Source organism: Epinephelus fuscoguttatus, linkage group LG24, assembly GCF_011397635.1.
Source record: "Epinephelus fuscoguttatus linkage group LG24, E.fuscoguttatus.final_Chr_v1".
Taxonomy (NCBI): domain Eukaryota; kingdom Metazoa; phylum Chordata; class Actinopteri; order Perciformes; family Serranidae; genus Epinephelus; species Epinephelus fuscoguttatus.
In genome coordinates this window covers 4,595,441-4,609,290 of record NC_064775.1, presented here as the reverse complement: position 1 = coordinate 4,609,290, position 13,850 = coordinate 4,595,441, and the positions used below count along the sequence as shown (strand labels likewise).

General features: G+C 37.8%; 1 protein-coding gene across 2 annotated transcripts in view; it reads right to left on the bottom strand.

Moving 5' to 3' along the window:
- LOC125884886 (activin receptor type-2A) overlaps window positions 1-7,142 on the bottom strand; it is a 67,709-nt gene extending 60,567 nt beyond the window's left edge. For both annotated transcript variants that reach the window (XM_049570153.1, XM_049570154.1), the window contains exon 1: window positions 6,186-7,142. In XM_049570153.1, coding sequence (XP_049426110.1) covers window positions 6,186-6,240 — 55 coding nt within the window. In that variant the 5' untranslated portion in view covers window positions 6,241-7,142. The remainder of the gene's footprint in view (window positions 1-6,185) is intronic.
- Window positions 7,143-13,850: the final 6,708 nt, after the last annotated feature.

Genomic DNA, 13,850 nt, shown 5'->3' with positions numbered 1-13,850 from the left:
CTAACAGAAACCATGCAAAACATATGAATCGATCATGAAAGGCCTCAACTTTTAAGGTCAAGCCTTTTTGCATTGTGCATTTATTCACATTACAGCATCGACTTTTACATTTTGAGGTGAGAAGCCTCACGAAGCCGGCGCCCAATGATACATCTGTAAACCATAAAGCACAATCTCAGTGAAAAAGTGTGATAATTAATTGCGTTCCTCTGCAGGGAGGTCAGAGGTCAGGGTCGCCTGTAAAATACAGAGCGTCTTGCTAGAAAAAACATCAGCGGCAAGGAGCGCTTGGTGCCTGAGAGACTTAACCAACTGGCCCAGTTAATGCAACTGGTAAATGTTAGTTTTCTCCAGTTCAATGGGACGTAACACAGAGAGCCAGGTCAGATACCATTTCAAGTTGATGTGTAGCAGAGCTGAAACTGAATCATCAGATCTGTTGTGCTGCTGAGTATTTAAAAAAAAAAACAAAAAAAACCAGAGCTGCTTCATCCTCGCCATATTGATGTAACCTTACACTAGTGTGCAAGGGGATCAATGTCTGTGTGAAACTGCTGCAGTGTACAAAAAAGGAGGCCAAATGTGAAGGCAGAGCACGAGACTTGATTCGAGCCCTCGCTGCTGGATATATACAGAACATTAAACATGCCTTAAATTAGCAGCAAAACACGACTTTTAACACCAGAGTGTGACCTCTGCAGCCACGGCTTGATTGCTTAAGCTGCATTCACATCATGTCAGAGGAGCAGAAACAGGCCAGAGTCTTGTTGCTTCAACTTGGACCTATTTATACTCATTAAATCGTTAAAAAAAATGAGATGGTCAAAGGGTCAAAGAGTCATATGACAGGCAAACGCTGCTGTAATCCACCGTATAAAACACACAGCAGATAGAGCTTGCTTGTAGTGTGCATGATTGACTGTGTCAGCACAGATGTGATTGATCATTTGGGGTTATTATGCATGTGTTGACACAATTCTCCGATTTCTGACACCAAATGCGGGAAAAAAATCACCACGTCTAATTTTCTAACAAGTTTCTCTGCCTGCAGCACAGATTCACGTTAAACCTGACAGGATGTGAAGGTGCTATAACTTATGAGACAGCGCAGTAAATATTTATCTATCTGTAGTTCAAGTTCACGAGGCAGGGAGCAGGGCGCCGAACCCCAACACTGCTCCAAGAGGGGCCGTACTATGGCTGACCCTCGCTACTATGAAATGCACGTGTGTGTGTAAAAAGGAGGGATACGCAAAAAAGGTAGATTTCAGTAGATTTCAACATCTTTCTTTATCGAGGCTGCATTTCAAACAAATGACGTGGGTTGCACATCCTGCCTGCCCGCTGCAGCGCTGCATTATCAGTTCCCTGGAAGTGAAATCTTCCTTTCCAGTTAAGCAGAAGAAAGAAAGGTGTTTGAGGTAACAAAACACACACACGCACAAGAAGCCCATTTACTATCCTGTCACATCAACACTTTGGCAGACAACCTTGACCCGCCATGTGTTACAGCAGCATTTACACATGCCAGCATGGATCAAAACACCAGGCAGCTGCTGTATGCAACACTAAACCAGGTCAAATTTCACATCCGTGCCTTTTTTATTTGTGAATACGGACACCTTCGAGTCCAGAAATAACAGCGTATTACAAAAGCAAGCCACGTCTGGTTTTAAGGCTTAATCAGGCGATGCTGACGGGTCATAAATAAACAGTCTCCCATGTACTGCACGTAGCATGCTAATGCTTAACAACACAGATATATCAGGATCTAATTGATTAATAATTCAACTCATTCATTAGAAAAATACTTAGCATTAGCTTGGCACAGTTTCTTAAAACATTAATATTTAAGGTTGCAAGTAGGATGATCCTAACGACTACTTTTCCTGACGTTTAAACATAGACGAAAGAAAACACTGTAAAAACTGAGCACAATTTAATCTATAAGGTTTAACGTTGTCTAGGTAATAAGAGCCATGTGACATCGTTAATCGCATTTTTTGACAGCTTAATCTGTTGGAACATGAGGCACTTTGCACCGTGCGTTGTAAATATCGCTCACCATCCTATACAAATTAAAAGTTAACAGTAACATCTAATGAAAATTCCTAAGAAATATAAATCTTTCAGAAACAAGTCTGATTATTACAACAGCATTTTTACTGGGTCATTGCAATCGCATAAAATCAGAGTAATTTCAATAGTAAGTTTAACCGACTAGTATCTCTGGTAGGGCTGCAACGATTAGTCGACTAATCGATGACTTATCGACTATGAAAATAATCGGTGACTAGTAACATAAAAGGGACCAACGCTGTGGGACAAAGTGCAAAAACTAGGGCGACAGAGACTCACAGACGGACCAACGTTGACCGACAACGAACTGTTGATTTGGTGTGTTAGTGGCCCGTTTTAGGAATGATGTATAAAAGTTTTTCAATGAAAAAAAAGAAATATCTAATTTTGATGTATAGAGATTAGGGCTGCGATGATTGTCGGCTAATCGATGACTAATCGACTATTAAAATAATCGGTAACTATTGTAGTAGTCGACTAATCGGTTTGAGTCATTTTTCTTTGCTAAAAGTAGTAGTAACCCTACATGTTTAATCATAGACAAATCATATCAGATTTGAACTCTATTGAAACATAATTTTAGCTATGGAGGGGGAAAAACTAAGAAATAATGGTCAACAAAACATTGTCACTAGGGCTGCAACGATTAGTCGACTAATCTATGACTAATCGACTATTAAAATAATCGTCACTATTTTAGTAGTCGAATAGTCACTTTGAGTCATTGTCCATAAAAAAGTACTCTAAAAGTACCCCAAAATACTCTTACTGCAGCTTCTTACGTTCAAATATTGGCAGCTTTACACACTGTCCCATGACAGTGAACTAAAACCCTTTGGCGTGAGTACGAAACAAGACATTAGATGACATCATTTTGGGGTTTGGGAGAGACAGACGGACACATTTTTCGATAAAATGATTAGTCGACTAATCGAAGAAATAATCGACAGATTAGTCGACAATGAAAATAATTGTTAGTTGCAGCCCTCATCTCTGGTATTCATTAGCAAGGGAAGCAACGCTGAATCGACTAGCCAACTACCGTAAAACTCCAACTAGTAGCCTGGGCTATTATTTGCTTAAATCAGTGAAACCAGCAGGCCTTTAATTCCTTTCATGAAAAACTGTTGCTCTGCAAAGATGTGAAAACCAGGCTTCAGATAATATATCAATTATAAATCATTCATAAATGTTCAACTTAGTTTAAGTTTTATGAAAATCTCTTTTGATCTGAGGACACTTAAGGCCTAAAGTAAGACGAATAACTTACAGGGTAGTCGCGGAATGGACGCATAATTTTAGGTAGCCAACAACCTGCTTTTATACATCCGAAGACCTCCTATAGAAAAAATTAACTGCTAAGCAACCAGACCAGGTCTCTAATTTAGACAGGCTTTTATTTGTTAACATGTGTAGCCACAACAGGCTAGTAAGGTGTTTAACTGGGACTAGGCTTTTAATTGAACTTGTATGGTGATCGCACATATTCCCAATTGCAATTCACAATTACTTTACTAACTATCTCATTATTCTCCAAAGTGAGGTGTTAAATAACAAGTGTTTTGTCTAAACAACAGTTCAAAATGCAAAAATATTCAATATACTATTATATAACATGAACTTTAAGAGGAAACATCGACATTTAAAATGGATAAAAGGATAAAATTTCAACTTTTCCACGACTTTATGAAGACCCATAATAAGATTTCCATCAAGATTCCCAGTGTAGAACACAAACAGAACTGTACAGTACATTTTTCTCCAGATGTAACATCATTATAGGGGATCTGCAGACACAGAGCAGTAGTGGAAGCTGACTGTTCAGTTGGCTCTCTGGTTAATTTGTTGGGAAAAAGAATGCTATGTACCTTCGACCTATTACGCTCACACGAAACCAAAGTGTGCACTGGTGCTCCAAGTGACAACTGAGCGCCCGGGGCGAGCCATGTCAATTTCTAAATCTCAAAAATGCAGTTTAAAAGTAGTATTGAGGCAAAGTTATGGAATCTATGGGATTCATGACGCTACATGTTAAATCACCCTGTCATATTGCTTATCTTGCCCCACTTGTGCAGCACCACTCAGACACATATGATCCAAACTCTGTTCATTAGTTTGAATACATTTAGTAGTTGACAACTAATCAATTCATCGATTAATAGTTGCAGCTCTGGTGTCAAATAATCGCCACATAGTTTAAGTCTGCTGCTTTCCTCTGTTTCACATCACAGTAAACGTAATGAAAATGATTTTTTGATTGCTGGAGATAAACACTAACTCACCTGTCTGGTGAAATGCACACCAGCAACAGAGTTTAATTTGATCGAAATAAAAAGACAGTGTAACTTGAGTTGTTGGTTGCCAAACAACTGCAGCTCTCACAAACAGGATCCTCTGCATTTTCAAGGCTTTGAATCAAAAATCTCGACGTTATCTGGAATATTTTGGCATGTCGCAATAGGCCTCATCAAATAAAACCACTCTGGGCTAAGTGCCCTGCCCTTATCACAGGTTTCTTGGTGTTGTCTTGAGCTGTGCCAATTCAACTTGGATTTCATGGAGGATTATTATTCCACCTCGAGTAGGAACCATTCATTTCCCCACTTCAGACGGTAATGAGCGAGTGGAATAATCATCTGCTGCGCTGTGCAATAAAGACAGCACCTGGCTTACACTCTAACCAACCCCAACTATTACCGTATTTGAGAGGCCTTTTAATTTCTACTCAAACACTCAAAGACACCCCAGGGCTCGCCGTAAAAGGACAACTCCACTGCGCGACTTGAGATTTTATTTTACCTTTTTCCATTTCTCACATCTTAATTGGAGCAGCTTCTTTATAGGCAGGCTGGGTGTTTTATACGCCCGGTCAGTCACTTCCAAACCGGTTTTGTTGACTTGCACGCACACGCAAACAATACACTTTTAAATTTCAAAAGATACTCCATGCTCTGCTTAAAGTAATCTGAGTACAGGGGGGAAAATCCTGCTTGAAGGTCTGATTTTTCTTTTAGAAATGAATCTGTGTGGCTGCGTCAGGCCCTGCCTCCTGTCAGTCACTCATGCACACCAACAGATCATGCAAAGCGAGGCTATTACTACCTGTTAGCAGCACAGGTTGACTATGTGTCACCTTTCTGTCGTGTGAGGAAGTAAACATCACAACAAACTGAGAGATTATAATCTCCGTTTCAGTTTCTCTCCCTGCATGTGGACTCAGATGAACACTGCCTGGTCATTCAAGTACCATTTTGGTGTTATGTGAGGATAGGCTGTCTCATCTGGGGGAGGTGGAGCAGGTTGAGCACTGCATGTAACGAAACATCCAGCCCACAGCAGTGATTTTAGCACTGCATGTCACATATAACAAAATACCTATGCCTTCAATGCTCCGCAAGAAGAATCGCACTCCTGGGTTGACCCCTTTACAGCTTATTATCACCTCGCTGACCCCGCTGACATTCATTGTGCATCCACCCCTGGGAAATGAGGACACATAAAGAATGTCCGCCAGCACCGAGGCTGAAAATTGCTCTGCTGCTATGAGGTTTGACACTTAACAGCGTTATAATAAACATCGTAAACAACTGAATGTGCTGTAAATAGGCTCAGCCCACCCACACCTAGTTCCCCCTTCCTTCTCATATCTGAATCAAACTTTCCATGACCTTTCAGCTATTATACTTCAGCAGTGATGACTGAAGATAAAAGCTTTTTAAGAGCCTCTGAAGGCAGATTTGTTACTGCTGTTATTATGATTGAGGAAAAATTGGCACACAAACAAACAGTTCATTGTATTCTGCTATTAAATAAAGCCTAAAAAGCCCAATGTGTGCTGGTGTGAGCCCCTAAAGGTCCCCAGGCCCCATCTCAGGCTCTCTACTGACATCTGCAACATGTACAATGCATATCCACACATGGAGGATGCAAAATAAAGGCATCCATCATGAGGCAGAGTGTGATTTCCCCCCCTCTTCCCACAGGGTTGCATTGCATTGCACTACATTCCCCACATGAAACAAGCTGTGCACTGCACTCTGCAGAGGCAACAATAAGCATTACAGTGGGTTCTCCACAGCCATGCATAACCCCCCCTCCACACCCACCTGAAGAGCAGGAGATGAGGAAAACGGCGAAGGCCAGTTTGGTGGCGTCTCCCATTTTCCATCCGAATCTGATCCTCTGTCTGGAAAGAGAATAAAAAACAAAAGCACCCCAAAAAATATCTAAAAAACGCCTCAGTCAAATTAAATGTCTTGCTGCTCCAGAGAGCACTGTCTCTGCAGAAAGGACATCTTTAAAAATGTCAATATGGAAATCCAAAATATCCCAGGTAATGCAAGTCCTTAAAAATAACAGGGGGAGGAAGGGGTGAAGAAGAGGAGGGGTGGTTAGAGGTATTTCCAGGTTTACAGACAAGCAATGGAGGGCGACTTGTTGGCATTCAAGCCGGAGCTGTCATGCACTTGCCAGGTGTGCAGCATTGTCCTGAACAGACGTGTTCACCTGTGCCTGTTGGTGTCTGACCTGTTACCGTGAGAGCAGCGGAGCAGGGAGCCGAGCCACAGCCGGGCAGGGCTAACATCCATCGGACTGGAAATCAAGCGCACTCCGCTCTCCAATCAAACTTCTCCTCGACAGGCTCCGTCGCATAGCTTTAAAACGTTACCAGCGGCGGTGAAATCAGCATTTCTAGTCTCCCACCGCCGCCACGGGAGGTTTAAATCATGTATTGCTGTGGTTATATTCCGAGTGGAAGCCTCAGTTTCGTCCGACAGTCCGGCGGGGCTGCCCGGCCACAACCGGAGCTCCGTCCGCTCCAGCAGGGAAACAAACAACCGATTACGAGGCTCCCTCCGGTGGGTTAGCCCTCTCCAAAGTGGGCCAAACAACCGTCCCCCGTCGAAATGACTCGGATGAACTAGCGGGATAACTATCAGATGTTAGCAATAAACCATAAAGCTGCCGTTAATCCGTGTGGCTAATGGAGCTATCGAGTTTAGGACGAGCTGCTTTTCCCAAGTCCGTCTCCTCCTCGCCTCCTCTGGTCGGGACAATTTCAAGATGGCGTCATTGGCCCGCGTCAAATCAACAGCAGTTATATATGGAGCTTCCGGTGAGGCGTTTCAAAATAAAATGGTACAACGGAATGTGTGATGGGCATTATTTTAATTTTATTTTATTTTATTCTACTTTATTTATTTATTTTACAATCTATAGTGATGGGGCATTTAATTAATTAATTTTTTAATAAAAACAATATACAATATTATTGCAATTTTAAATTGTATTGTAACTGTAAATTATGTCCTGAAAGAAAAACTTTGTCAGCATCTGTTTTCAGTCTGTTCATCTCACTTTAGCCATTTTTGTCCGGCAGTAAAATGTATCTAGTAGACTGAAAACACAACTGATCATATTATTCTAATGGGCTACCTAAAGTTTAATTTGAAATTAATTTATTGAACAACCAGGTCAATTTGTCTATTAAACCAACTGAAATTTAACAGAGAAAATTCTCTACTCTTACTACATTTTTATTTATTTTTTTTAATATAAAAATACAATTTTAGATTTAATTAAATTATATATTTTGTTATTTTGTTTGTTTGTTTTTAGGGATTTGCACCACATCAACTAAGATGGGTCCTGTACTATTACCTAGTGACATGGCCCTGTGTACAAATCTAGTTTTATGACCACGATTACAGTATAATTATAATTTAAGTAAGCAAAGTGGGGCTGTTTTTTATTTTTATTTTTATTTTAATATAAAATACAATTTTAGATTTAATTAAATTATATATTTTGTTATTTTCTTTTTCTATTTTGGAATTTACACCACATCAACTAAGATGGGTCTTGCACTGTTACCTAGTGATATGGCCCTGTGTCCAAATCTAGTTTGATGACCTCAGTATAATCATATTTTAAGTTAGCAAAGTGGGGCTGTTTTTTATTTTTATTTTATACAATTAAAATTCTATTAATTAAAAAAAAACTTTATATAATTTTTAAATATTTTATTTTATTTTATTTTTCTATTTTGGAATTTGCACCACATCAACTAAAATGGGTCCTGCACTGTTACCTAATGATACGGCCCTGTGTCAAAATCTAGTTTTATGACCTTCACTACAGTACAGTTATATTTTAAGATATAATAAAGGCAAAACAGCAAAGCAGTAAAACAACAAAAATTTCTATGAATTTTTATTTTTTTTTCAATTGAATACAATAAAAAATGACCATTTTAAGATGTACGTTAAAAAAATTAAGCACAATTTTAAATTCAATAAAATAATTTTACAATAAATTTTCTTGTTTTTAAATACATATTCTTTTCAAATTATTATTTTTTATATATATATAATAATATATTATTTATTATTTTATATATATATAATAATATATATATATTTTTTTTATTATTTTTTATTTTTTATTATAATTATAAAAAATATTAATTCATAATGGAGGCGAAACGGCAACATTTGGGGGCTCCTGACGTGTCTTATTTTACATTAAACAATGCGTTTTAATTTTCTAGGCAAGGATTAACCACCTCTAATGAAATATACGTAGATCCCTTGTGTCACATTGTGTATTTTCATTTTGGAGGCAGAATAGCTCACTTCCGGTATCAGCTCGGCCCATTTCCGCTACCTTGATGAAACAGCTTTACGAGATGGGGATTGTTTTTATTCGGGAGGGCTCCTCGTTTTGTGCTCTGGCGTGTGCCGTACAAGAAAAGAGGGGCAGTCGGAGTCTGTCATCTTTTCAAAATAAGGAAAAGCCCAGAAACATTGTTTACCATGTATCACATGTAGTCACAGTTATGGGATGTTGCAGGCATCAGACATGTATTAATAAACATACGTCCAACATATACAGCAGTCATAAAGAGATGGTATACAGGAGATGTTAAACAGCACCCACAGTCGGTTATGGTGATATTTTGTGAGGGTGAGACCATAAAATATATCATATTTTAAATTAGCAGCGTGCACATAACATGTAGGCTGCCACCTATGTAGGTCACCACATATTGCACCTCCATATAGCCCCATGCTGCACTACGTGCTACTATACTCTCACATATCAGATTTCAACATGGGTTGGGTGCTCAGTGATAAATGCTGAGAATACCATGAAGTACAGATATAGGCTTGGCCCATTCCCAAATCTGCGTGACACTAATCTCTCTAATAGCCTGGAGCAGATCTCCAGCCATAAGCGCTGCTCAACGATTAGGAGGTCAAAGGTCTCGGGGGATTTCTCTGCCAAGCTGCAAGCTGAGTCACCTGTTCTATATCTGAGTGTTGGCTTTCATCTTCAGCGCAGCACACGGACCTGTGCGTGGCCTAATGGCTCCGGCTTGAGGCACTAACACAGGCCGGGTGAGGAGTTCAGTTCCTGTAGATGTTATTCCCCTGGCAGTGATTTTGACCTTTCATCACAAATGAACTCTCTCGCTCTCTGTAGATGGAAAGAGCTCGGCTCTGTCCAGGAAATGTGGGGGATGTTTATCGTTTTAAGAGATTGCTCAGTGAAAAAAATATTAGAAACATGCATCCAAAAGCATCTGATTACATATCAGGGCATTGTGGTCATGCTCACCAAAGCACTGTGAGATTAGATTAGGTTAGATTCCTTTGTCTTGCGTCACAAACGATTAACTAATTAAATTCCAGGAATTTAGGGTGAACCCTGCACGAACCCATGCATGGTCTTCATACTTCACCTTGCTGCAAAATGAGCACCCAGTAACACAGCCTTCATCATCAATAGGGATGGTTTTCATCATCTGTGTGGGAGACTGTGCACCGAGAAATGGTTTATTTCACCTGAAAGAGGGAACTGTCAATTAGAAATATAAAGCAGGGTCACAACAGTAAGGCAGCAGCATCAAAAGCTGTTATGCTACACTTGTTTTCAGAGACCTTCCTCTGCAGATATCATATGAAAGAGAGACCTGACCACGTACAATCAGATATCAGTGTCGGCTATCTCTGAAGTTATACAGAGGAGTTTTCTACTTTATTCACAATAAATGAAAAGCGGTAGCCAACATGTCACCAACTGATCTGAGATTGTGGTTTGGTTTTTATTTTGTTTGTTTTCAATTCTAATTTATAGAGCTACATTTTTTTTTATTTCATTTCATTTTATTTTAATCTAATGTCTGTTCTTTTATTTTATTTATTTTCTTTTATTTTTCTGTTATTTTCTATTTCATTTTATTTTAATCTATTTTCTGTCCTTTTATTGTCTTTATTTTCTTTATTCTATTTTATTTTATTTCAGTCTATTTTCTTTTTTTTATTTATTTATCTGTTCTTTTATTTTCTTTATCTTGTTTTATTTTATTTTAATCTATTATCTGTTCTTTTATTTTCTTTATTCTATTCTATTCTATTTTATTTTAATGCATTTTCTGTTCTTTTATTTTCTTTATTTTATTCTATTTTATTTTTATGTTCTTTTATTTTCTTTATCTTGTTTTATTTTATGTTAATACATTTTCTACTCTTTTATTTTCTTTATTTTATTTCATTTTATTTTAATCTATTCTCTGTTCTTTTATTTTCTTTATTTTAATCTATTTTCTGTTCTTTTATTTTCTTTATTTTATTTTAATCTATTTTCTGTTCTTTTATTTTCTTTATTCTATTCTATTTTATTTCAATGCATTTTCTGTTCTTTTATTTTCATTATTTAATTTATTTTTCTGTTCTTTTATTTTCTTTATTTTATTTTAATCTATTGTCTGTTCTTTTATTTTCTTTATTCTATTCTATTTTATTTTAATGCATTTTCTGTTCTTTTATTTTCATTATTTTATTTTATTTTTATGTTCTTTTATTTCCTTTATCTTGTTTTATTTTATTTTAATACATTTTCTGTTCTTTTATTTTCTTTATTTTATTCCATTTTTATTTTAGTCTATTTTCTGTTCTTTTATTTTCTTTATTGTATTTTATTTCATTTTACTTGAGCCTCCCTGACTGGCAGGAAAATGCACCATCAGAGACAAACACAAAACATGTAAAAAAAAAAAAAAAAAAAGTAGATAATAAATAAATAAATAGCCTCCTGAGACCCAGAAGATTCTGAATATATAGATTTTTATTTTATTTTATTATATTTTCTTTTTTTGACCCCCACAAAGCGAAAAATATTCTTACTTGAGCCTCCCTGATTGATCGGCAGGAACATGCACGGTTCTTGCTCCACCATAAATTAGTTGTCAGATTATTCTTATTTTTTTTATTAATATTTTATAAAATGACTCTCAGATCAATCTTTCCCACAAAACATACATTTATTTACACTAAATTTGCTGAATACAGCCGTTTCAACTTATGTTCAGAGCGATGTAAGTGTCCCACACTGCACTGCGTCAGACTAAACTCTGCAGATGTAAAGTAAAATAAGCCACACTGCAGTTTGTTAGTTTTTAATCACAGTTTGACAGAATCTTTAAAACTATAACACCACTCCACACAATTATGTTACAGTGCAGTAAATGAATATATTGAATTAATTTCTCAGGAGACGCAGTATTCCTCTTCATCCATTTTAAATGACCCACACAATAATTCTTATATTTTTACGATCTTAGAGAAAATAAACGTCTCTGGAATCTGTCTGCAGCGTTATACTCTCCGTCTGCTCGTAACCATGACACTGTTATCATCATCCAACCGACATTAACCATGAGTTTAATACCAGGAGCATCTTATAGCATGACACCCTTTCAGAGGAGGAAACACGATTCCTCCTCTGGCCTTGCTGAGCCTCCGTGATGCGTTCTCATGTCGTCATTCAGCTGTTTGTCTCTTTCTAACTTTGCTGCGAGGTCACTGAAAGCACTGCAGTGATGCAGGTAAATATAGTTATAGAAGGAGAGCTCCCTGAACTGTACGGTGAAGTGTTTTCTTCTTCAACACTTGTTTGTATGGCTGGTTGAGAATGACAGGAGAGGCTAGGTCTTCCACTTTGATACAAAATGGAAATAAATGCTGAATTAAGGCAAGTTTTCAACAAGAGAAAAGTCAAGTTTAGTCTGACTGACCCGGAACATAAATACAGTCCAAACGTATGATCAAATATATAACATCTTATACACCTTTGTGTCTGTGGAAAACTTTGTGGCAAACAAAAAGGAACTTAAATCATGCATAGCCATGGATGGAATTAGTGAAAGGGCCAACCGCGCACAGGCCCAGGGGCCCAAAATGTTAGGGCCCCCCTGGCCGCCACTTGCAAAATGTCACTTAAATGAACACGGAGAGACAAAACACCACAGAGAGACACAAAACAACTGCAAAGAGACTCAAAACGACCACAAAGAGACATAAAAAAAACTGCAAAGAGACAAATTACAACCACAAAGAGACATCGAAAGACTAGATTTAGATGCAAAGGAACTACAGAGAGACACAAAACAACCACTAGGAGACACAAAATAACTGCAAGGAGACTCAAAATGACCACAGAGAGACACCAAAAGACCACAATTAAATACAAAACAGCTACAAAGAGACACAAAATAACTGCAAAGAGACACAAAATGACCAGAGAGAGAGAGACATCAAAAGACCACAATTAGATGCATTTCAGCTACAAAGAGACACAAAGCAACTGCAAGGAGACACAAAATAACAGCAGAGACTCAAAATGACCACAAAGAGACACAAAACAACCACTAGGTGACATAAAATAACTGCAAAGAGACTCAAAATGACCACAGAGAGACACCAAAAGACCACAAATGCAAAACAGCTACATAGAGACACAAACTAACAGCAAAGAGACTCAAAATCATTGCAAAGAGACACAAAACAACCACAAAGAGACACAAAATGACCACAGAGAGACATCAAAAGACCACAATTAGATGCATTTCAGCTACAAAGAGACACAAAATAATAGCAGAGACTCAAAATGACCACCAAGAGACACAAAAAACACACAGATACAAATTACAACCACAAAGAGACATCAAAAAACCAGATTTAGATGCAAAGGAACTGCAGAGAGACACAAAACAACCACTGGGAGACACAAAATAACTGCAAAGAGACTCAAAATGACCACAAAGAGACACCAAAAACCACAATTAAATGCAAAACAGCTACAAAGAGACACAAAATAACAGCAAAGAGACTCAAAATCATTGCAAAGAGACACAAAACAACTGCAAAGACACACATTACAACCACAAAGAGACATCAAAAGACCAGACTTAGATGCAAAGGAACTGCAGAGAGACATAAAACAACCACTAGGAGACAAAAATAACTGCAAAGAGACTCAAAATGACCACAAACAGACACAAAACAACCAATAGGTGACATAAAATAACTGCAAGGAGACTGAAAATGACCACAGAGAGACACCAAAAGACCACAAATGCAAAACAGCTACAAAGAGACACAAAATAACAGCAAAGAGACTCAAAATCATTGCAAAGAGACACAAAACAACCGCAAAGAGATGCAAAATGACCACAGAGAGACATCAAAAGACCACAATTAGACGCATTTCAGCTACAAAGAGACACAAAGCAACAGCAGAGACTCAAAATGACCACAAACAGACACCAAACGACCACTAGGTGACACAAAATAACTGTAAGGAGACTCAAAATGACCACAGAGAGACACAAAAAAACACAGAGAGACTCAAAATGACAGCAAAGAGACACACAAAAAAACTGCAAAGAGACATCAAAAGACCAGATTTAGATGCAAAGGAACTGCAGA